Source organism: Oncorhynchus kisutch, linkage group LG15, assembly GCF_002021735.2.
Source record: "Oncorhynchus kisutch isolate 150728-3 linkage group LG15, Okis_V2, whole genome shotgun sequence".
Lineage (NCBI taxonomy): Eukaryota > Metazoa > Chordata > Actinopteri > Salmoniformes > Salmonidae > Oncorhynchus > Oncorhynchus kisutch.
Genome location: NC_034188.2, coordinates 87,982,463 through 88,006,660, shown reverse-complemented (window position 1 = coordinate 88,006,660; position 24,198 = coordinate 87,982,463). Strand labels below are relative to the sequence as shown.

Sequence of the window (24,198 nt, the reverse complement as noted above, 5' to 3'; positions counted from 1 at the left end):
AGTTTCTACTTGCCATATATTTGTCAAATGTGCTCGGATGTTTCACAAAACTTCTGAACATTTTTATTCTCATAGTTTCTACAGATTGTAAATTAAAGATACATTTTTTTTTTACTTTTCAAATCACACAGCAGTGCTATTTGCTGAATCCCCAATATACAGTTGAAGTTGGAAGTTTACATACACCTTAACCAAATACATTTTAACTCCGTTTTTCTTGACTTTGTTGTCCTTTGAAAGTATGTTTGGGATCATTGTCCATTTGGAAGACCCATTTGTGACCAAGCTTTAACTTCCTGACTGATGTCCTGAGATGTTGCTTCAATATATCCACATAATTTTCCTGCCTCATGATGCCATCTATTTTGTGTTGTGCACCAGTCCCTCCTGCAGCAAAGCACCCCCACAACATGATGCTGCCACACCCATTCTTCACGTTTGGGATGGTGTTCTTCGGCATGCAAGCCTCATCCCTTTTTCCTCCAAACATAACGATGGTCATCATGGCCAAACAGTTCTATTTTTGTTTCATCAGACCTGGGATATTTCTCCAAAAAGTGCGATCTTTGTCCCCATGTGCAGTTGCAAACCGTAGTCTGGCTTGTTTATGGTGGTTTTGGAGCAGTGGCTTCTTCCTTCCTGAGCGGCCTTTCAGGTCATGTCAATATAGGACTCGTTTTACTGTGGATATAGATACTTTTGCACCTGTTTCCTCCAGAATGTATACAAGGTCCTTTGCTGTTGTTTCTGGGATTGATTGGCACTTTTTGCACCAAAGTACCTTCATTTCTAGGAGACAGAACGCGTCTCCTTCCTGAGCGGTATGACAGCTGCATGGTCCCATGATGTTTATGCTTGCGTACTATTGTTTGTACAGATGAACGTGGTACCTTCAGGCGTTTTGAAATTGCTCCCAAGGATGAACCAGACTTGTGGAGGTCTACAAAAAAAATGCTGAGGTCTTGGCTGATTTCTTTTGATTTCCCCATGATGTCAGGCAAAGAGGCACTGAGTTTGAAGGTAGGCCTTGAAATACATCCACAGGTGCACCTCCAATTACCTCAAATTATGTCAATTAGCCTATCAGAAGCTTCTAAAGACATGACATCATTTTCTGGAATTTTCCAAGCTGTTTAAAGGCACAGTCAACTTCGTGTATATTAACTTCTAACCCATTGGAATTGTGATACAGTGAATTATAGGTGAAATAATTGTCTGTAAACAATTGTTGGACAAATTACTTGTGTCATGCACAAAGTAGATGTCCTAACCGACTTGCCAAAACTATAGTTTGTTAACAAGAAACTTGTGGAGCGGTTGAAAAATTTGACTCCAACTTAAGTGTATGTAAACTTCCGACTTCAACTGTATATAACATTCTATTGATTACAAGAATTTTGTACAATCATTTAAATATAATCCGATGTTGTTTTGTGTGTCAGTTCATAAAACATATGCCATGGACATCGAAAATCTCTTCCCAACTATTTTGCAACCTGTATGGCACAGCTGTCATTTTTTTGGTCCTGATATGAAACTGGTATCGTTATTAATTTATCATAATTTTCTTTAACCAGTTTTGTTCTTTAATGCAGGGCCGACAGGCAAGTTCCTTACCTTCTCACCCTTCAACTTGCCTCTTCCATTTTTGCAGAAATGTTGCAATTTTGCAATTCTGGATTGAGCAAACTTTTTCATACATTTTTGTTAGCTGCATGTGTGACAACTCCACCAGTCCTATTTATGATAGAATTTACAAAGATTATATCGTTTTCAAATATTGTTTCCAAAAATATATATATATTTTAAAATAAATTAGTTTATTTGAGTTGAACCATCATATTTGGTCCGTCTTTTCTGGTGGATTAAACTGAAATTACAAATAACTTTCTATTGGTTGTTAATTTTTTTGGGACATTTTGAAGATCATTTCATTTTCAAGTAACCGAAAGTGAGAGGATGTAATCTGAATAATGGGAAAAAGGTCATTCTTGAACACGATGTGAGCCATTCTTACTAATCTGCTAGAGAACCCGTTCGGTGTTAGGTATAGCTTTTGTATGACTGAAGCCTTTAGTGACTAATGCTTTAATACTTGATATTTCTGCCCTCCAAATTCATATTCATTATATAATGAATAGGCCTGTTTAATTTTGTCTGCCATTTTAAATAAAATGTCATATTTTCTTCTCATATAATTACAAAACAAGTTATGTGTAGGCCATTAGCAAATAGGGACACTGGGATATGACTAAAGAGTTAATCAGGGTGATTTTTTGCAAATAAACAGGTATTTTCCTTTCCATGTTTGCAAGACCTTATTATTTTTTTCTAACTTTCTATAAAAATGTAGTGAGATACTTTCTTTCTTTTTGGATATGAAGACCTAGTATGTCCACTTCACTGTCAGACCATTTTATTGGTGAACTACACGGTAATGTAAAAGTTATATTTTTTAGAGATCCAATATATAATATGGTACACTTAACCTCCATAGAGGTTAGATCAATTATATAGATCCTCCATGAATCATCAGTGTACAATGACACCTTTGTTTTTAAGCCCTGGATTTCTTATCCCTTAATATTATTGTTGGATCTGATTTTAACAGCTAACGAATAGATATGCCGATAGTGGACATCCTTGTTTCTCTCCTCTTGACAGTTGAATACTTTCTGTGAAGTAGCCATTATTTACTATTTTACACCTAGGGTTACTACACATAACTTTAACCCATTGTATAAGAGATTCTCCAAAATTATAATTTTCCAGGCATTTATTGTAATGGCTGTTGGAAGGAGTGGAGGACCAATGTGCAGCATGGTACGTGTTCATCTTTATTATTGGAACTGAACACTGATTTAACAAAAATAACAAAGAGAATGAACAAAAAACCAAAACAGTTCTGTCTGGTGCAGAAAGACACAAAACAGAAAACAACTACCCACAAAAACCCAGTGGGAAAAAGCTACCTAAGTATGGTTCTCAATCAGAGACGACGATAGACAGCTGCCTCTGATTGAGAACCACACCCCGCCAAACAACAAAGAAATAGAAAACATAGAAACTGAACATAGAATGCCAACCCTAGTCACACCCTGGCCTAACCAAAATAGAGAATAAAAGCCTCTCTATGGCCAGGGCGTGACATTTACGGTATATATAAATTCCAGTTATACTTTATCAAAAGCCTTTTCAAAGTTGGCTATGAAAACAAACCAGGCCTGGTTTCCCAGATTTGTCATAGTGTTCTATTGTTTCTAGTACTTGTCTCATATTATCTCCAATGTATCGTCCATGTTAAAAACCTGTCTGATATCCGACAATACCTTTTGAATTGTATGCGCTATGCATTTTGCTTGAATTTTTGCATCATAACACTGAAGTGTTTAATTGGACTGGATCTTTATATTTACTACCTGGGTCCTGTATCAGTAATAGTAAATCAGACCTTCTTGTTGAGTGTCTGATAATCTACCATGTATATAAGAGTGGTTAAAACATGCTAATAACAGTCCTCTGCGTACATCAGAAAATGTTTGATATACCTCAACTGTTATGCCAAACAGCCCTGGAGTTTTCCCAGAGTTAAAGGCTTTAATGGCGTCAAGAAGTTCCTCCTCTGTAATTTGGCCTTCACACGAGTCTTTCTGTGCAGCTGTTCATTTTACATTATTTAAAGAAAAAAAATCCTGACAATTAACTTCAGTTAGTGAAGAATGAGGAGACTGAAACGAAAACATATTCTTAAAGTACTTTACTTCCGCTTTCAAAATATAGTTTGGTGACTCCATCATTTGTAACAAGTTTCAGTAAATTATTTTTGGTAGCATTTCTATGTTGAAGATTATTATTTAATTTTTTACTATTTGTGGGCATTTTACCTGCTATTCCAACCAGTGTGCTTTATTTTTATACTATATTACACTGGATCTTTCTAGAATAAGTTCCTCCAATTCATTTTGTTTTTCCTCTAAACTTATTCTGTGCCTCTATGGTGGTTTTTATTGCCACCTGTCTGTTCTGTTAGTCCTTCCATTTCCTTTGTTAAGATGGACTCTTTTGACCTAAATCGCTTTTGTTTTATAAATGAGTATTGGATTTCATTGCCTCTAAAGGCACATTTAAAAGTGTCTCACACAATAAGGGGATCTGCTTTACCTATGTTACGTCGTAAAAAGTATGTTATTAATTATTCTGTCTTGTTTAAAAACAAGTTGTCATCCAATAGGTTTTGATTCAATTTCCAATATAATTCTGTAACAGTAGTGTACATGCCAATTATTTGATGGTCTAACCACATTCTGTCCCCTATCAACACTTTTGATGCCAGCGAGAATGACATAAGAAAGTAATCAAGACAACTAGCTTGATTAAGCCTCCGCCATGTATCTCTCACTAGGTCAGGGTATTAAACCTCCTCCATGTATCTCTCACTAGGTCAGGGTATTAAGCCTCCGCCATGTATCTCTCACTAGGTCAGGGTATTAAGCCTCCGCCATGTATCTCTCACTAGGTCAGGGTATTAAGCCTCCTCCATGTATCTCTCACTAGGTCAGGGTATTAAGCCTCCGCCATGTATCTCTCACTAGGTCAGGGTATTAAACCTCCTCCATGTATCTCTCACTAGGTCAGGGTATTAAACCTCCGCCATGTATCTCTCACTAGGTCAGGGTATTAAGCCTCCTCCATGTATCTCTCACTAGGTCAGGGTATTAAACCTCCTCCATGTATCTCTCACTAGGTCAGGGTATTAAACCTCCTCCATGTATCTCTCACTAGGTCAGGGTATTAAACCTCCTCCATGTATCTCTCACTAGGTCAGGGTATTAAACCTCCATGTATCTCTCACTAGGTCAGGATATTAAACCTCCTCCATGTATCTCTCACTAGGTCAGGGTATTAAACCTCCATGTATCTCTCACTAGGTCAGGATATTAAACCTCCTCCATGTATCTCTCACTAGGTCAGGGTATTAAACCTCCATGTATCTCTCACTAGGTCAGGGTATTAAACCTCCTCCATGTATATCTCACTAGGTCAGGGTATTAAACCTCCTCCATGTATATCTCACTAGGTCAGAGTATTTAAGCCTCCACATATCCACTAGCACCATCATATCCATGATATTCCTGATTTCCTTTAAGTGCATGATGGTTGTAGTTTGTAGTGTGATTTCCTTTACGGTCCATAGAGGTATTTAAAATCGTATTATAATCTCCCACCATAATAATAGTATTTCATTGCTTGTAGGCTTGATCGATTATTATATATATTTTCAAAGAAGCTTGGATCATCATTATTTGGACCGTATAGATTAATGAGCCATATCTGTTTATGGTTCAATAACATATTTAAAAGAATCCATCTACCTTGCAGATCTGTTTGGATAGTTTGCACATTCGGATCAAAATGATTGTTAATCAATATCATCACCCCATTTGAGTTTCTTTGCACATAGAAGAAGTATCCCACCCCCCCCCCCCCGTCCTTTTTCCACTCAACTTCATCTAAAATTGTTGACTGAGATTCCTGTAAACAATAGATATTGTATTCCTTCTCTTATAGCCTGGTAAATACTGATAATCGTTTCTTTTTATCTGCTAAGCCATTACAGTTATAACTGGCTATACTTATTTCACCAATTACCATAATGAGACACAACTTTCACATCTATTTATCATAATATATGCTTGGTAAACTTATCCTTAAAAAGTGAGTAAAGAGTAAACCTCCAATTGTTCTCCGTTACCCACTAAAACCTCCCCCCATCCCAAGTTGATTTGTCATCCCAGTGACCGGCAGACCATCCCTGCCCACCGGGAACCCAAGTCCCTCCGGAGACCGGGACCCATCAATTGAAAAGAGGACACTATGCTACCTACAGGACAGAAGCAGATCAACAGCCAAATACATTTCCAACACCGTCACCTCTATTATACTGTATATATATATGTATATAGTTATAAAAAATAAAAAATAAGATATTCAGTGCATTCGGAAAGAATTCAGACCTCTTTGACTTTTTCCACAGTTTGTTACGTTACAGCCTTAATCTAAAATGGATTCAATAAATGTTTTGTTTCCATTCATCATCCTTGAGATTTTTTTTCTACAACTTGATTGGAATCCACCTGTGGTAAATTCAATTGATTGGTCATGATTTGGAATTTAACACACTTGTCTTTATAAGGTCCTATGGTTGACAGTGCATGTCAGAGCTAAAACCAAGACATGAGGTCGAAGGAATTGTCTGTTGAGCTCCGAGACAGGATTGTGTCGAGGCACAGATCGATTTTTGACCTTTATAAATAAGGTCTATGCCACATACCCCCTCTATTCGAGAGGATAATGATTAGTTTGATTATAATGATGGATGATGACAATGGTAATGACGATGATGATGGTGATGATGATGGTAATGACGATGATGATGGTAATGATGATGACGATGGTAAGGGTAATGGTGATGACGACGGTAATGATGATGGTGATGGTAATGATGATGACGATGGTAATGATGATGACGGTGGTAATGATGATGATGACGGTGGTAATGATGATGACGATGGTAATGATGATGACGATGGTAATGATGATGGCGGTGGTAATGATGATGAGGATGGTAATGATGATGACGATGGTAATGATGATGACGATGGTAATGATGATGATGACGGTGGTAATGATGATGATGATGGTAATGATGATGACGATGGTAATGATGATGATGACGGTGGTAATGATGATGACGATGGTAATGATGATGACGATGGTAATGATGATGACGTTGGTAATGATGATGACGATGGTAATGATGATGACGATGGTAATGATGATGAGGATGGTAATGATGATGACGGTGGTAATGATGATGACGATGATGGTAATGATGATGATGACGGTGGTAATGATGATGAGGATGGTAATGATGATGACGATGGTAATGATGATGACGATGGTAATGAAGATGATGATTTTCGATAATAATCATAATGATCCTGTGTCTCTCTGTACAGGTGAAACAGATCATGGAGGAGGCGGTGACTAAGAAGTTTGTCCACGAAGACAGCAGCCACATCATCGGCCTGTGCAGTAAGTACACACACACATACGCGCTCCCTCTCTGAGAGCTCCTCAGCTGATAATGTAGTGACTCTGGGGGAAGGACAGTATTTGACGTCACCTCTGGCACAGCAATGGAAAGTTAATAACCACACTGGAGTCAATGGAAACTCATTTTAGAGGTTCCCTGGTTGCACAACATGTACTTTCTCCAAGAAAGACAGATGTGTGTGTGTGTGTGTGTGTGGCCTCTGTAATGCAGTCAGTATCTTCTGGAAGGACTTGCAGTGGAGTGGAGGGTTTTACGTAGTTTCCGGCCGGATGGCTGCGAGCCGGTGAGCTGGCGAGTTGGTGACTCACACCTTGAGGACCGAATTTGCTAACGCCACACCGGGGGGGGGGGGGGGGGGGGTGGTTAGCCACTGCATATCTTCCACTGTGTGTGTGTGTAGTGCAGTGTTATATCTTCCCTTCAGGGCCAGGACAGAGCCGTAGAGTTTGACCAGGGCTCATACACACTATGTAGGGTGCTATTTTGAGAAGGAGAAAGATAGATATTCATGGGTCTGGGAAAATGACAACCAGGGAACAGTGCAGTCTGGTGATTGAACTATCAGGTTGTAATTATAGCCATTTAAAGGTGCAATCTGGAGTTGCTACATCCATTTTTGGACTTATATATTAATGATATGTACATGTTGATTCATGGAAGAATATAACTTATAAATGCCTCGTGAGCCTAGTTCAACTGTCACACTCCATCAGAACCCTTAATATAAGCTTGTTTTACTTCAATGTTTGCAAACAATGTGATTGTAAACAAACACTGTATGGTCTCCAAACATGGTTACAAATATAATTTGGATTAGGCTTGGGCGGGATTCAGATTGTCATACCTTCATACCGACCTTGTGCCATCTCGGGATGTTTGGTAGTACCGGCACTGAACACAAGGAGAGGTATTTTCAAACCCCACTGAGTCTCTTTAATCCGAAAGGTTAGCAATGCTAACAAGTATATGTAAAATCCCATAGAGAATGCTAGCTAAATACTAACGAGCGCATTGCGAACATTTTATACAGTTTCTGACATAAACTATTTGCAGGACAGACGTACTAGCTAATAAAGTTACACAAGTAACTCAAAAATGCATCTCACAGTTTGCTGCACGCACATAACAAATATGAGACAGCAAGGCTTTGATCCAGGAGGGGATTCTCTGCTGTTACCAAACACTTGATTTTGCAAGAAGCTAACAAGCTAGATAGCTAACTACTGTTAGTACAACTGCAGCGCATTTAGCACATTGTAGACCGTTAAACTTAATAGTTATAAGATATCTAGCTGTCAAACATTTAGTTGTGAATTTAATACTGTAATTAGATCGTGCTACTCAACAGTGACTCACAAGAAATGAAGAATGCAATATGCTTTATCTCCTAACGTATTTCACAAGTTGACTGCAGGTATTTACTTAAAAAGTAGTAAAAAAAAAATATATATATATATATATACATATATACACACATCAAAGAAAATAGTTGAAACAGTATTGACAGTATTGAAAAACCATCCCGTGGCTATTTCCAAATATCCCAGTATACGGTATACCGCCCAAGCCTAATTTTGATACCATGGATGGTCCGTCCTTGCATCCATTGCATTGTCCCTTTTAACAATAGAGACGGTTCAGTACAGATGATGCTGTCGTGGCAGCTGGAGCTAGTGAGGAGCGAGGACATCCTTTGTACATCGTTAATGTGATAAATACTATTCATTTGTCCGACAGCGCTTTTAAGATGATCTGTAGTCCACAGTAGCATGTGAGTCATATCTTCATCTGTATTGGAGCCGAATGGAGCCGTATTCCCTTAGGGATAGGGTGCAATTTGGGACACAGCCATATGAGAGCTGGCCAAATGGAGCCGTATTCCCTTAGGGATAGGGTGCAATTTGGGACACAGCCATATGAGAGCTGGCCAAATGGAGCCGTATTCCCTTAGGGATAGGGTGCAATTTGGGACACAGCCATATGAGAGCTGGCCAAATGGAGCCGTATTCCCTTAGGGATAGGGTGCAATTTGGGACACAGCCATATGAGAGCTGGCCAAATGGAGCCGTATTCCCTTAGGGATAGGGTGCAATTTGGGACACAGCCATATGAGAGCTGGCCAAATGGAGCCGTATTCCCTTAGGGATAGGGTGCAATTTGGGACACAGCCATATGAGAGCTGGCCAAATGGAGCCGTATTCCCTTAGGGATAGGGTGCAATTTGGGACACAGCCATATGAGAGCTGGCCAAATGGAGCCGTATTCCCTTAGGGATAGGGTGCAATTTGGGACACAGCCATATGAGAGCTGGCCAAATGGAGCCGTATTCCCTTAGGGATAGGGTGCAATTTGGGACACAGCCATATGAGAGCTGGCCAAATGGAGCCGTATTCCCTTAGGGATAGGGTGCAATTTGGGACACAGCCATATGAGAGCTGGCCAAATGGAGCCGTATTCCCTTAGGGATAGGGTGCAATTTGGGACACAGCCATATGAGAGCTGGCCAAATGGAGCCGTATTCCCTTAGGGATAGGGTGCAATTTGGGACACAGCCATATGAGAGCTGGCCAAATGGAGCCGTATTCCCTTAGGGATAGGGTGCAATTTGGGACACGGCCATATGAGAGCTGGCCAAATGGAGCCGTATTCCCTTAGGGATAGGGTGCAATTTGGGACACGGCCATATGAGAGCTGGCCAAATGGAGCCGTATTCCCTTAGGGATAGGGTGCAATTTGGGACACGGCCATATGAGAGCTGGCCAAATGGAGCCGTATTCCCTTAGGGATAGGGTGCAATTTGGGACACGGCCATATGAGAGCTGGCCAAATGGAGCCGTATTCCCTTAGGGATAGGGTGCAATTTGGGACACAGCCATATGAGAGCTGGCCAAATGGAGCCGTATTCCCTTAGGGATAGGGTGCAATTTGGGACACGGCCATATGAGAGCTGGCCAAATGGAGCCGTATTCCCTTAGGGATAGGGTGCAATTTGGGACACGGCCATATGAGAGCTGGCCAAATGGAGCCGTATTCCCTTAGGGATAGGGTGCAATTTGGGACACAGCCATATGAGAGCTGGCCAAATGGAGCCGTATTCCCTTAGGGATAGGGTGCAATTTGGGACACAGCCATATGAGAGCTGGCCAAATGGAGCCGTATTCCCTTAGGGATAGGGTGCAATTTGGGACACAGCCATATGAGAGCTGGCCAAATGGAGCCGTATTCCCTTAGGGATAGGGTGCAATTTGGGACACAGCCAATATGAGAGCTGGCCAAACACAGCCCTGTTCCTTACATGTCAAAAATAATACATTTCTTACCGATATGTTATGAGTTCCTTCAAGTGCTCCCACGACTTATCTGAACATTCAACTTGGGGTTATTTATACATTTGTGTTATGTATACGTTTGCGTTACGTAGCTAGAGACTGAGTTTCTGGTGAAAGAAGGAGCCAGTTGTCCACATTTCCATCTAGTTAACAAGCTGTGGGCCGTTTGGAGGGTCAGCCAACGCAGGCGGGGGTGTCTTAGCTCCTAACTCCTAGCCTACGGACCAACGGATCGATGGGAAAATTACCATCCTCCTCCTGAATCACTTGGTCTCTGTCTAAAATGGCACCCTATTCCCTATTGTAGACTCTGGTCAAAAGTAGTGTACTATATAGGGGAACAGGGTGCATTTGGGACTTACCCTAGCATATTATGTCAAAAGTGAGCTGCTTGGCGGACGGTGTGGGGGCGAGGGGAGGAGACGAGGGGAAGTTGGGCTGCAATTATCATTTCAATATTTTACAGTGCCGGGAATATAAAATGGTAAATAATGCCCGGAAGTGCAAAGGGAATTTAAGTCTTTACTGGTTTTAATTTTGTTGTCTCATTTGAATGAGTAATGGCATAATTAGGCCAACCTCGTGGGATAGTGTACTGTGTGTGTGTGTGTGTACTGTGTGTGTGTGTACGTGTACTGTGTACTGTGTGTGTGTGTGTGTACGTGTACTGTGTACTGTGTACTGTGTGTGTGTACGTGTACTGTGTACTGTGTGTGTGTGTGTGTGTACTGTGTACTTTGTGTGTGTGTACTGTGTACTGTGTGTGTGTGTACTGTGTACTGTGTGTGTCTGTGTGTGTGTGTGTACTGTGTGTGTCTGTGTGTGTGTGTGTACTGTGTACTGTGTGTGTCTGTGTGTGTGTACTGTGTACTGTGTGTGTCTGTGTGTGTGTGTGTGTGTGTGTGTGTGTGTACTGTGTACTGTGTGTGTCTGTGTGTGTGTGTGTACTGTGTGTGTCTGTGTGTGTGTGTGTACTGTGTGTGTCTGTGTGTGTGTGTGTGTGTGTGTGTGTGTGTGTGTGTGTGTGTCTGTGTGTGTGTGTGTGTCTGTGTGTGTGTGTGTGTACTGTGTACTGTGTGTGTACTGTGTGTGTGTGTGTGTGTGTGTGTGTGTGTCTGTGTGTGTGTGTGTGTGTGTGTCTGTCTGTGTGTGTGTGTGTGTGTGTGTGTGTGTGTGTGTGTGTGTGTGTGTGTGTGTGTGTGTGTGTGTGTGTGTGTGTGTGTGTGTCTGTGTGTGTGTGTGTGTGTGTCTGTGTGTGTGTGGTTAATATACACGGAGTGTAACAAAACATTATGACATGAAACCAGGTGAAATGATCCCTTATTGATGTCACCTGTTAAATCTATGATCCCTTATTGATGTCACCTGTTAAATCTATGATCCCTTAATGATGTCACCTGTTAAATCTATGATCCCTTATTGATGTCACCTGTTAAATCCACTTCAATCAGTATAGATGAAGGGGAGGAGACGGGTTAAAGAAGGAGTTTTAAGCCTTGAGACAGTTGAGACATGGATTGTGTATTCAGTGCCATTCAGAGGGTGAATGGACAAGACAACATATTTAAGTGTCTTTGAACTGGGTTTGGTAGTAGGTGCCAGGCGCACCGGTTTGTGTCAAGAACTGCAACGCTGCTGGGCTTTTCACACTCAACTAGATGTCGGCCGATTATGATTTTTCAATGCTGATACCGATTATTGGAGGACCAGAACAAAAAAAAGCCGATACCGATTAATCTGACAATTTTTTGTATTTATTTGTAATAATGACAATTACAACAATACTGAATTAACTTATTTTAACTTAATATAATACATCAATAAAAATCTATTTAGCCTCAAATAAATAATGAAACATGTTCAATTTGGTTTAAATAATGCAAAAACAAAGTGTTGGAGACGAAAGTAAAAGTGCAATATGTGCCATGTAAAATATGTGCCATGTAAAAAAGCTAACGTTTCAGTTCCTTGCTCAGGTTACAGAACAGAACACCCATATCTATTCTATTCTATTTCCTCCTGAACAGAACACCCGTAGCTATTGTATTATATTTCCTCATGAACAGAACACCTGTATCTATTATATTATGTTATATTTCCTCCTGAACAGAGCACCCATATCTATTCTATTCTATTTCCTCCTGAACAGAACACCCGTAGCTATTCTATTATATTTCCTCCTGAACAGAACACCCATATCTATTCTATTCTATTCTATTTCCTCCTGAACAGAACACCTGTATCTATTATATTTCCTCCTGAACAAAACACCTGTATCTATTATATTTCCCCCTGAACAGAACACCTGTATCTATTATATTTCCCCCTGAACAGAACACCTGTATCTATTATATTTCCTCCTGAACAGAACACCCATATCTATTCTATTCTATTTCCTCCTGAACAGAACACCCGTAGCTATTGTATTATATTTCCTCCTGAACAGAACACCCATATCTATTATATTCTATTTCCTCCTGAACAGAACACCCGTAGCTATTGTATTATATTTCCTCCTGAACAGAACACCCATATCTATTCTATTCTATTTCCTCCTGAACAGAACACCCGTAGCTATTGTATTATATTTCCTCCTGAACAGAACACCTGTATCTATTCTATTCTGTTCTATTAAGTTTCTTCCTGAACAGAATACCTGTATTTAATATATTCTGTTCTATTTCCTCCTGAACAGAACACCTGTATCTGTTCTGTTCTATTTCCTCCTGAACAGAACACCTTTATCTATTATATTCTGCCTGCCTGCGTGTGTGTGTCTGTGACTCCTTGTGTGTATGTGTGTCTGTTTGTATCAGATTGCTTCAGTGAATGGAGATGAGGTGCAGCAGCTGCTGTGAATGATTGCAGTCTGACTGACAGACCCTTACATAATACACACTAATTGTTGCACAACTTCTAAGGACTCTCTACAATCCATCTGCAGAAGGACTCTCTACAATGCCTCTGCATTAAAAATAGCCATTTTTGGGGTACGGATAACCAGAAAAGAGTAATCCCATTGTGATACATGGAGGAAGTGGTTGTATTTTATTGTACGTTGTTTTGACGTTGCCCTCTTTGGGTACAGCAAGCCCATCCCCCTCTCCCTGCCTCCCCTTGCCTCCTTGGTCAGAGAGAGGTCGTAAATTCCTGAGAAGACCCTGCCTCATGGCCACACAGTATAAGAGAGAGTGAATTTTCATAGAGAACAAAGGAATTTCTTCCAACTCACAGAACTTGAGGTCCGAACAAATGTCATGTTCCGGACAAGGTATAAAAGATCGGTGAAGAATCCAGCTACGAACTGGTCCGTTTGGTACAACTTGGGGAAGCTCATGGGAGACGGTGTGGCCACATTACCATAAAGCTGTTTATATAATAGCCTCAGATATGAGGCTTACATCTAATTGTTGTATAAGATGAATTAGTGAGTATGATACTGTTTACACAATTTTACAATGTGATTTTGGACTGTTTAATGAAGGAAAATCCAAATCCCTTTTGAGTTGAACTAAATCAGAGGACCGTCCCTGAGCCCAGTTAGGGTCGGGCATCCTGGGACAGCCCCTTTTCTGCAATTCCGAATAAAACCCAACTTTGAGAAATTATCACCAGACCGTGTTTCTCTCAATCACGGCAGTACAAAGGTTGCAGACCATTGCTGAATCTTTTAACCATACCACGTGGTTAAACTCTTAGACTATTGATACCGACAGAATAAGAACAAGTCTTTGATATTAATTGCTAGTCTGCTAGCTAGGAATTCGGTATCATTGAACTCGAAGAACGGCAACCGCCGAAACATTCGATCTACAACAACATGAATGAATGTCACTCTGAACAATCCACTCTAACCACAACAGAGAGAGAGAGAGAGAGAGAGACGGACAATTCTACAAAATAAACAAAAGCTGACCCCCACTCTCCCTTTTGTCCAAGCCGCGATGCCGGTTTAGTCCACTAGGGGCACATTCCCTTATCATTACTTGTAACCATATTTACTGTGTTTGTTTATGCATTGCTGTGAATTACTTAGTTAGTAAATAAATGATTTAAGACAATTGATGTATGGATGACTCATAGTGAAGACTGGGTTCGTGCAGATAACCAACCATTTACGACGTTTGGAATGAGACTAACGTGACGTAAAGTAAATCATTCATTAATCAGAAGACTATTGATCAGATATGAAAATATCTGAAAGGTTATATTAGGAAATTATAACCTTGTAATCTGAATATTTTCTTTGGTGCCCCGACTTCCTAGTTAATTACAGTTACATGATTAATGAGTTTAATCGCGTAATACTACTTACAGGGAATCTTTGATAAAACTAAGTCTTCAATTTAATGATAGTAAAGACACGACAACGCGTTTGGTGGATTAAATGCAAGATGGTACTGGAGGATAGTTGAATAAAATAGATTAGTCACAGTATTGAACAATGAGTGAAATTAATGGATGGCAAAAGACGAGCGGCTGTACTTCCTGGTTATGACATCATAGTGCTGATGTCATTGATTGGGTAGTTGGTTATTTAGTGATTAGATGTGTGTGTGTGTGTCATTCATTGTCTATGTTGGTTAAAGTTAAATAAAGGGCTTGAACCTTTTAAAATGGACAATTAGCTTGTTATTCCTGTTTCTCTTCGACAGCTCATGTGTTTCATGGACACAGGGTACAGACAGAGTTGAGTTACTTTAGCCATGTGTGTTTGTGTGTCTGTTTGCTGGTGAATAGAACTAATTGAGAGTGACGAGTCACCGGAGACCATAGAGAAGCTTCAGCTATTCATATTTCACACACTCACACACACACACACAAACACAAACAAACAAACAAACAAACAAACAAACACACACACACACACACACACACACACACACACACACACACACACACACACACACACACACACACAAACACAAACACAAACAAACACACACACACACACACACACACACACACACACACACACACAGGCTAATTGAGAATGATGCCAGCTGGAAGCCACTGGAGACCAGGGAGAAGCTTCAGGTATTCCACTGATTATAGCTGGTCTCCATGACAACCCGGCTATCCTCCACACAGACATGTGTAGTCTGCACCCTGTGGAACAGAATAACATGCACTCACACACACAAATACATGCACACACACAAATACATGCACACACACACTTATATAACACGGCAGTCTCGTCTCTGTCGGTGGTCCTGGTTGAGTTTTATTCCAGAAGACGTGTTGTGGTGCCCTCTGGTCGGAATTAACGTTAGCTACGTGTTGTGGTGCCCTGGTCGGAGCTAACGCTAGCTACGTGTTGTGGTGCCCTGGTCGGAGCTAATGCTAGCTACGTGTTGTGGTGCCCTGGTCGGAGCTAACGCTAGCTACGTGTTGTGGTGCCCTGGTCGGAGCTAACGCTAGCTACGTGTTGTGGTGCCCTGGTCGGAGCTAACGCTAGCTACGTGTTGTGGTGCCCTGGTCGGAGCTAACGCTAGCTACATGTTGTGGTGCCCTGGTCGGAACTAACGCTAGCTACGTGTTGTGGTGCCCTGGTCGGAGCTAACGCTAGCAGTGCCCATCATCATCATTGTCACACCCTGACCATAGTTTGCTTTGTATGTTTCTATGTTTTGTTTGGTCAGGGTGTGATCTGAGTGGGCATTCTATGTTGTGTGTCTAGTTTGTCTGTTTCTGTGTTTGGCCTGATATGGTTCTCAATCAGAGGCAGGTGTTAGTCATTGTCTCTGATTGGGAACCATATTTAGGTAGCCTGTTTGGTGTTGGGTTTTGTGGGTGATTGTTCCTGTCTCTGTGTTTGCACCAGATAGGGCTGTTTTGGGTTTTCACGTTTCTTGTTTTGTTAGTTTGTTCATGTGTAGTTCTTCAGGTGCTTCTACACCTGCATTGCTTGCTGTTTGGGGTTTTAGGCTGGGTTTCTGTACAGCACTTTGAGATATCAGCTGATGTACGAAGGGCTATATAAATCAATTTGATTGGATTTGATTTGATTTAGTTGCTTTATTAAAGAACCATGAATAGTAACCACACAGCATTTTGGTCCTCCTCGCCTTCAACGCAAGAAAACCGTTACAATCATTATAGTTTTATAGCAGTGCTCATCACCATCATTGTAGTCTGAGAGCAGTGCTCATCACTGTCATTGTAGTCTGAGAGCAGTGCTCATCACGTCATTATAGTTTTATAGCAATGCGCATCATGTCATTATAGCCTGAGAGCAGTGCTCATCACGTCATTATAGTCTGAGAGCAGTGCTCATCATGTCATTATAGTCTGAGAGCAGTGCTCGTCACGTCATTATAGTCTGAGAGCAGTGCTCATCACCATCATTGAAGTCTGAGAGCAGTGCTCATCACATCATTATAGTCTGAGAGCAGTGCTCATCACATCATTATAGTTTTATAGGAGTGCTCATCACCATCATTGTAGTCTGAGAGCAGTGCTCATCACATCGTTATAGTCTGAGAGCAGTGCTCATCATGTCATTATAGTTTTATGGCAGTGCTCATCATCATCATCATAGTTTTATAGCAGTGCTCATCACGTCATTATAGTCTGAGAGCAGTGCTCATCACGTCATTATAGTTTTATAGCGGTGCTCATCACATCATTGTAGTCTGAGAGCAGTGCTCATCACGTCATTATAGTTTTATAGCAGTGCTCATCACCATCATTATAGTCTGAGAGCAGTGCTCATCACGTCATTATAGTCTGAGAGCAGTGCTCATCATCATCATTGACACCCAGAGTTTGTGTGTGTGTGTGTGTGTGTGTCTGATTGTGTGGGAGTGAGAGCGGTGGGAATCAGCGGTTGAAAGAAGGAGCGGAAGGGAGAGAGAAAGAGAGTGTGGGAGAGGGAGGATAGAGGGATTATAACAGGAAACCTGATGTTAAAGGAGAGGGAGGATAGAGGGATTATAACAGGAAACATGATGTTAAAGGAGAGGAGAGATAGAGGGATTATAACAGGAAACATGATGTTAAAGGAGAGGAGGGATTATAACAGGAAACATGATGTTAAAGGAGAGGGAGGATAGAGGGATTATAACAGGAAACATGATGTTAAAGGAGAGGAGGGATAGAGGGATTATAACAGGAAACATGATGTTAAAGGAGAGGAGGGATTATAACAGGAAACATGATGTTAAAGGAGAGGAGGGATTATAACAGGAAACATGATGTTAAAGGAGAGGAGGGATTATAACAGGAAACATGATGTTAAAGGAGAGGAGGGATTATAACAGGAAACATGATGTTAAAGGAGAGGAGGGATTATAACAGGAAACCTGATGTTAAAGGAGAGGAGGGATAGAGGGATTATAACAGGAAACCTGATGTTAAAGGAGAGGAGGGATTATAACAGGAAACCTGATGTTAAAGGAGAGGAGGGATTATAACAGGAAACCTGATGTTAAAGGAGAGGAGGGATTATAACAGGAAACCTGATTTTAAAGGAGAGGGAGGATAGAGGGATTATAACAGGAAACCTGATGTTAAAGGAGAGGAGGGATTATAACAGGAAACATGATGTTAAAGGAGAGGAGGGATTATAACAGGAAACATGATGTTAAAGGAGAGGAGGGATTATAACAGGAAACCTGATGTTAAAGGAGAGGAGGGATTATAACAGGCAACCTGATGTTAAAGGAGAGGAGAGATAGAGGGATTATAACAGGAACCCTGATGTTAAAGGAGAGGAGGGATTATAACAGGAAACATGATGTTAAAGGATTGGAGGGATTATAACAGGAAACCTGATGTTAAAGGAGAGGAGGGATAGAGGCATTATAACAGGAAACCTGATGTTAAAGGAGAGGAGGGATTATAACAGGAAACCTGATGTTAAAGGAGAGGAGGGATTATAACAGGAAACCTGATGTTAAAGGAGAGGAGGGATTATAACAGGAAACCTGATGTTAAAGGAGAGGGAGGATAGAGGGATTATAACAGGAAACATGATGTTAAAGGAGAGGAGAGATAGAGGGATTATAACAGGAAACATGATGTTAAAGGAGAGGAGGGATTATAACAGGAAACCTGATGTTAAAGGAGAGGAGGGATTATAACAGGAAACCTGATGTTAAAGGAGAGGAGGGATTATAACAGGAAACATGATGTTAAAGGAGAGGAGGGATTATAACAGGAAACATGATGTTAAAGGAGAGGAGGGATTATAACAGGAAACCTGATGTTAAAGGAGAGGGAGGATAGAGGGATTATAACAGGAAACATGATGTTAAAGGAGAGGAGGGATAGAGGGATTATAACAGGAAACCTGATGTTAAAGGAGAGGAGGGATTATAACAGGAAACCTGATGTTAAAGGAGAGGAGGGATTATAACAGGAAACCTGATGTTAAAGGAGAGGAGGGATTATAACAGGAAACATGATGTTAAAGGAGAGGAGAGATAGAGGGATTATAACAGGAAACATGATGTTAAAGGAGAGGAGGGATTATAACAGGAAACCTGATGTTAAAGGAGAGGGAGGATAGAGGGATTATAACAGGAAACCTGATGTTAAAGGAGAGGAGGGATTATAACAGGAAACATGATGTTAAAGGAGAGGAGGGATTATAACAGGAAACATGATGTTAAAGGAGAGGAGGGATTATAACAGGAAACCTGATGTTAAAGGAGAGGAGGGATTATAACAGGAAACATGATGTTAAAGGAGAGGAGAGATTATAACAGGCAACCTGATGTTAAAGGAGAGGAGAGATAGAGGGATTATAACAGGAACCCTGATGTTAAAGGAGAGGAGGGATTATAACAGGAAACATGATGTTAAAGGATTGGAGGGATTATAACAGGAAACCTGATGTTAAAGGAGAGGAGGGATAGAGGGATTATAACAGGAAACCTGATGTTAAAGGAGAGGAGGGATTATAACAGGAAACCTGATGTTAAAGGAGAGGAGGGATTATAACAGGAAACCTGATGTTAAAGGAGAGGAGGGATTATAACAGGAAACCTGATGTTAAAGGAGAGGGAGGATAGAGGGATTATAACAGGAAACATGATGTTAAAGGAGAGGAGAGATAGAGGGATTATAACAGGAAACATGATGTTAAAGGAGAGGAGGGATTATAACAGGAAACCTGATGTTAAAGGAGAGGAGGGATTATAACAGGAAACCTGATGTTAAAGGAGAGGAGGGATTATAACAGGAAACATGATGTTAAAGGAGAGGAGGGATTATAACAGGAAACATGATGTTAAAGGAGAGGAGGGATTATAACAGGAAACCTGATGTTAAAGGAGAGGAGGGATTATAACAGGAAACATGATGTTAAAGGAGAGGAGAGATTATAACAGTCAACCTGATGTTAAAGGAGAGGGAGGGAAATAGGACCCCTAAAGGACCCTTCTCCCCAGCTCTGTCTTTATAAACCTCCTCCAGACTTCCAGGCCCCCAGGCCCTACATTCCCCAGTTTCACCCAGGGAAGGTTCACTCTAGTCAGGCTGGAGTCAGGGAGTTAGATGCTGTGAATATTAGATTAATTCTCATTCTATTGGTGTGGAGATCCTGATAGCCAACACGTTTTGTTCATGTGCTACCAGAGCTTCAACATGTCTTCAGAGACTGTTGTAGATCTGAGACAAAGACCTACTCTGTGTTATACTGTGTCCATGTGGCTCTGCTGACTTTGCATTGAAACATTCTGAAAACCAAACAAAAGGAAAAAAAGTGTTTTTGATTCACACAAAATGTGTTGCTTATCGTGCATAATTTAAATGGTACGAGAGAGAGAGAGAGAGAGAGAGAAAGAGTAGAGGGAGGGATAGTCAACCATGGCCCTCTCAGATCAGACCTATGCCCTTCCTGCCCAATCCATGCCCCCCCCCCCCCCCCTACTTCCACAAAGAGGGCCTCAACATGAAAGACATCTTCACACATACGCCCAGGCTGTGAGCGGGCAAACAGGCCCAAACCCCACTCTCACACTAGCCCAAGCAAATGGCATGTACCAGATGCTCAGCAGGCTCTGTTCCCACTTATTGGTCTGAGGCCAAACCACACGACCAACAACACTGGACACTTTATGGAACATAAAGCCTTCACTATCTCATCCTGGAATATCTAAGGCCTGAGGTCATCTGGCTTTGGCCTGAAGAGCAGGAACCTGAAACAAATAAATCAGAAATACAGACATCGTCATTCTACAAGAAACCTGGTATAGAGGAGATGGACCCACTAGTTGCCCTCTAGGTTACAGAGAGCTAGTTGTCCCATCCACCACACGACCAGGTGGGTGGTATAGAGGAGACAGACCCACTGGTTGCCCTCTAGGTTACAGAGAGCTGGTAGTCCCATCCACCAAACTACCAGGTGGGTGGTATAGAGGAGATGGACCCACTGGTTGTCCTCTAGGTTACAGAGAGCTGGTAGTCCCATCCACCAAACTACCAGGTGTGGAACATGGAATGGACTATGCTAATTTGATATAGAGCAGACCTAAATCACTATTAAATTCATCAAAAGAGGAACATTTTACATTTGGCTATAAATTCAAAAGGAAATGATCTTAACAGAGAAAAATGTCCTCCTGTGTGCTACCTATATCCCCCCCACTAGAATCCCCATACTTTAATGAAGACAGCTTCTCCATCCTGGAGGGGGAAATAAATAATTTCCTGGCATGGACATGTACTAGTCTGTGGAGACCTAAATGCCAGACCCAGACAAGAACCTGACATCCTCAGCACACAGGGGGACAAACACCTGCCTGGAGGTGACAGCATTCCCCCCCCCCCCCCCATATGCCCCCCTAGGCACAACTACGACAACATAACCAACAAAAATGGGGCACAACTCGTGCAGCTCTGTCGCACGCTGGGTATGTACATAGTCAACGGTAGGCTTCGAGGGGACCCCTACGGTAGGTACACCTATAGCTCATCTCTTGGCATTAGTACTGTAGACTACTTTATCACTGACCTCAACCCAGAGTCTCTCAGAGCGTTCACAGTCAGCCCACTGACACCCCTATCAGATCACAGCAAAATCACAGTCTACTTGAACAGAGAAATACTCAATAATGAGGCATCAAAGCCAAAGGAACTGAGTAATATTAAGAAATGCTACAGATGGAAGGACTGTAGCGTAGAAACCAAAAAACAATTAGGCAACAACAAATGCAATCCCTTTTAGACAACTTCCTGGACAAAACGTTCCACTGTAATAGTGAAGGTGTAAACTTGGCAGTAGAAAAACCTAAATAGTATATTTAACATCTCAGCCTCCCTATCAAATCTAACAATTTTAAGCAGAAAACTTAAGAAAATGAACAACAATGACAAATGGTTTGACGAAGAATGCAAAATTGAGAAACCTATCCAACCAAAAACATAGAGACCTGAACCTACGCCTTCACTATGGTGAATCACTAAAACAATACAGAAATACACTACGGAAAAAGAAGGAACAGCACGCCAGAAATCATCTCAATGTAATTGAAGAATCCATAGACTCTAACCACTTCTGTGAAAATTGGAAAACACTAAACAAACAACAACATAAATAATTATCTATCCAAAATGGAGATGTGTGGATAAACCACTTCTTCAATCTTTTTGGCTCTATAACAAAGAACAAAGAACAAACAGCAAAAACATATACATGATCAAATACAAATCTTAGAATCAACTATTAAATACCAGAACACACTGGATTCCAGAACCCACTGGATTCCAGAACACACTGGATTCCAGAACCCACTGGATTCTCCAATTACCCTGAATGAACTACATGACAAAATTCAAACTCTCCAACCCAAAAAGGCCTGTGGTGTTGATGGTATCCTCAATGAAATGATAAAATATACAGACCACAAATTCCAATTGGCTATACTAAAACTCTGACATCATCCTCAGCTCTGGCATCTTCCCCAATATTTGGATACAAGGACTGGTCACCTTCAATCCACAAAAGTGGAGACAAATTTGACCCCAATAACTACCGTGGGATATGCGTCAACAGCAACATTGGGAAAATCCACTGCATTATCATTAACAGCAGACTTGTACATTTCCTCAGTGAAAACAATGTCCTGAGGAAATGTAAAATTGAGGTTTTACCAAATTACCGTACAACAGACCATGTATTCACCCTGCACACCCTAATTGACAAACAAACAAACCAAAACAAAGGCAAAGTCTTCTCATGCTTTGTTGATTTCAAAAAAGCTTTCGACTCAGGGTCTGCTATGCAAATTGATTTAAAAAAAAGTGGTGTTGAGGGAAAAAACACGACATCATAAAATCCATGTACACAAACGAGTGTGGGGTTAAAATTGGCAAAAAAACACACACATTTCTTTCCACAGGGCCGTGGGGTGAGACAGGGATGCAGTTTAAGCCTCACCCTCTTCAATATATATATCAATGAATTGGCGAGGGCACTAGAACAGTCTGCAGCCACACCTGGGGCCCTGACAGCAAATCTCAGTAAGACAGAAATAATGGTGTTCCAAACAAGGAACATAAAAAGGAACATAAAATTCGACATACCAGTTAGGATCTGGCAAAAAAAATATTTTGAATCAGTTAGAACCCATTGCCCTTTATGGTTGTGAGGTCTGGGGTCCGCCACACCAATCAAGAATTCACAAAATGGGACAAACACCAAATTGAGACTCTGTATACAGAATTCTGCTAAAATATCTTCTGTGTACAACGTAAAACACCAAATAATGCATGCAGAGCAGAATTAGGCCGATACTCGCTAATTATCAAAATTCCAGAAAAGAGACGTTAAATTCTACAACCACCTAAAAGGAAGCGATTCCCAAACCTTTCATAACAAAGCCATCACCTACAGAGAGATGAACCTGGAGAAGAGTCCCCTAAGCAAGCTGGTCCTGGGGCTCTGTTCACAAACACAAACAGACCCCACAGAGCCCCAGGACAGCAGCACAATTAGACCCAACCAAATCATGAGAAAACCAAACGATAATTACTTGACACATTGGAAAGAATTAACCAAAAAACAGAGCAAACTAGAATGCTATTTGGCCCTAAACAGAGAGTACACAGTGGCAGAATACCTGACCACTGTGACTGACCCAAAATTAAGGAAAGCTTTGACTATGTACAAACTCAGTGAGCATAGCCTTGCTATTGAGAAAGGCTGTCGTAGGCAGACATGGCTCTCAAGAGAAGACAGGCTATGTGAACACTGCCCACAAAATGAGGTGGAAACTGAGCTGCACTTCCTGACCTCCTACCCAATGTATGACCATATTAGAGACACATATTTCCCTCAGATTACACAGATCCACAAGGAATTTGAAAACAAATCCCTTTTTCATTTTTTTTTTACTCCCATATCTATTGGGTGAAATACCACAGTGTGACATCACAGCAGCAAGATTTGTGACCTGTTGCAACAAGAAAAGAGAAACCAGTGAACAACAAGCACCATTGTAAATACAACCTATATTTATGTTTTATTTTTCCCTTTCATACTTGAACTATTTGTACATCATTACAACACTGTATTTTAACATAATATGACCTTAGAAATGTATTTTGTGAATGTAATCTTTACTGTTTATTATCTATTTCACTTGCTTTGGCAATGTAAACATACAGTGGGGCAAAAAAAGTATAATTTGCAAATTAATTAATTAAAAATCCTACAATGTGATTTTCTGGATTTTTTTTCTTCATTTTGTCTGTCATAGTTGAAGTGTACCTATGATGAAATTTACAGGCCTCTCTCATCTT

At 40.9% G+C, this 24,198-nt stretch overlaps 1 protein-coding gene across 2 annotated transcripts in view; it reads left to right on the top strand.

The window, feature by feature from the left end:
* Nucleotides 1-24,198, top strand: part of LOC109886971 (small G protein signaling modulator 2) — a 196,417-nt gene that overhangs the window by 20,121 nt on the left and 152,098 nt on the right. For both annotated transcript variants that reach the window (XM_031791255.1, XM_031791256.1), the window contains exon 2: nucleotides 7,020-7,095. In XM_031791255.1, coding sequence (XP_031647115.1) covers nucleotides 7,020-7,095 — 76 coding nt within the window. The remainder of the gene's footprint in view (nucleotides 1-7,019; nucleotides 7,096-24,198) is intronic.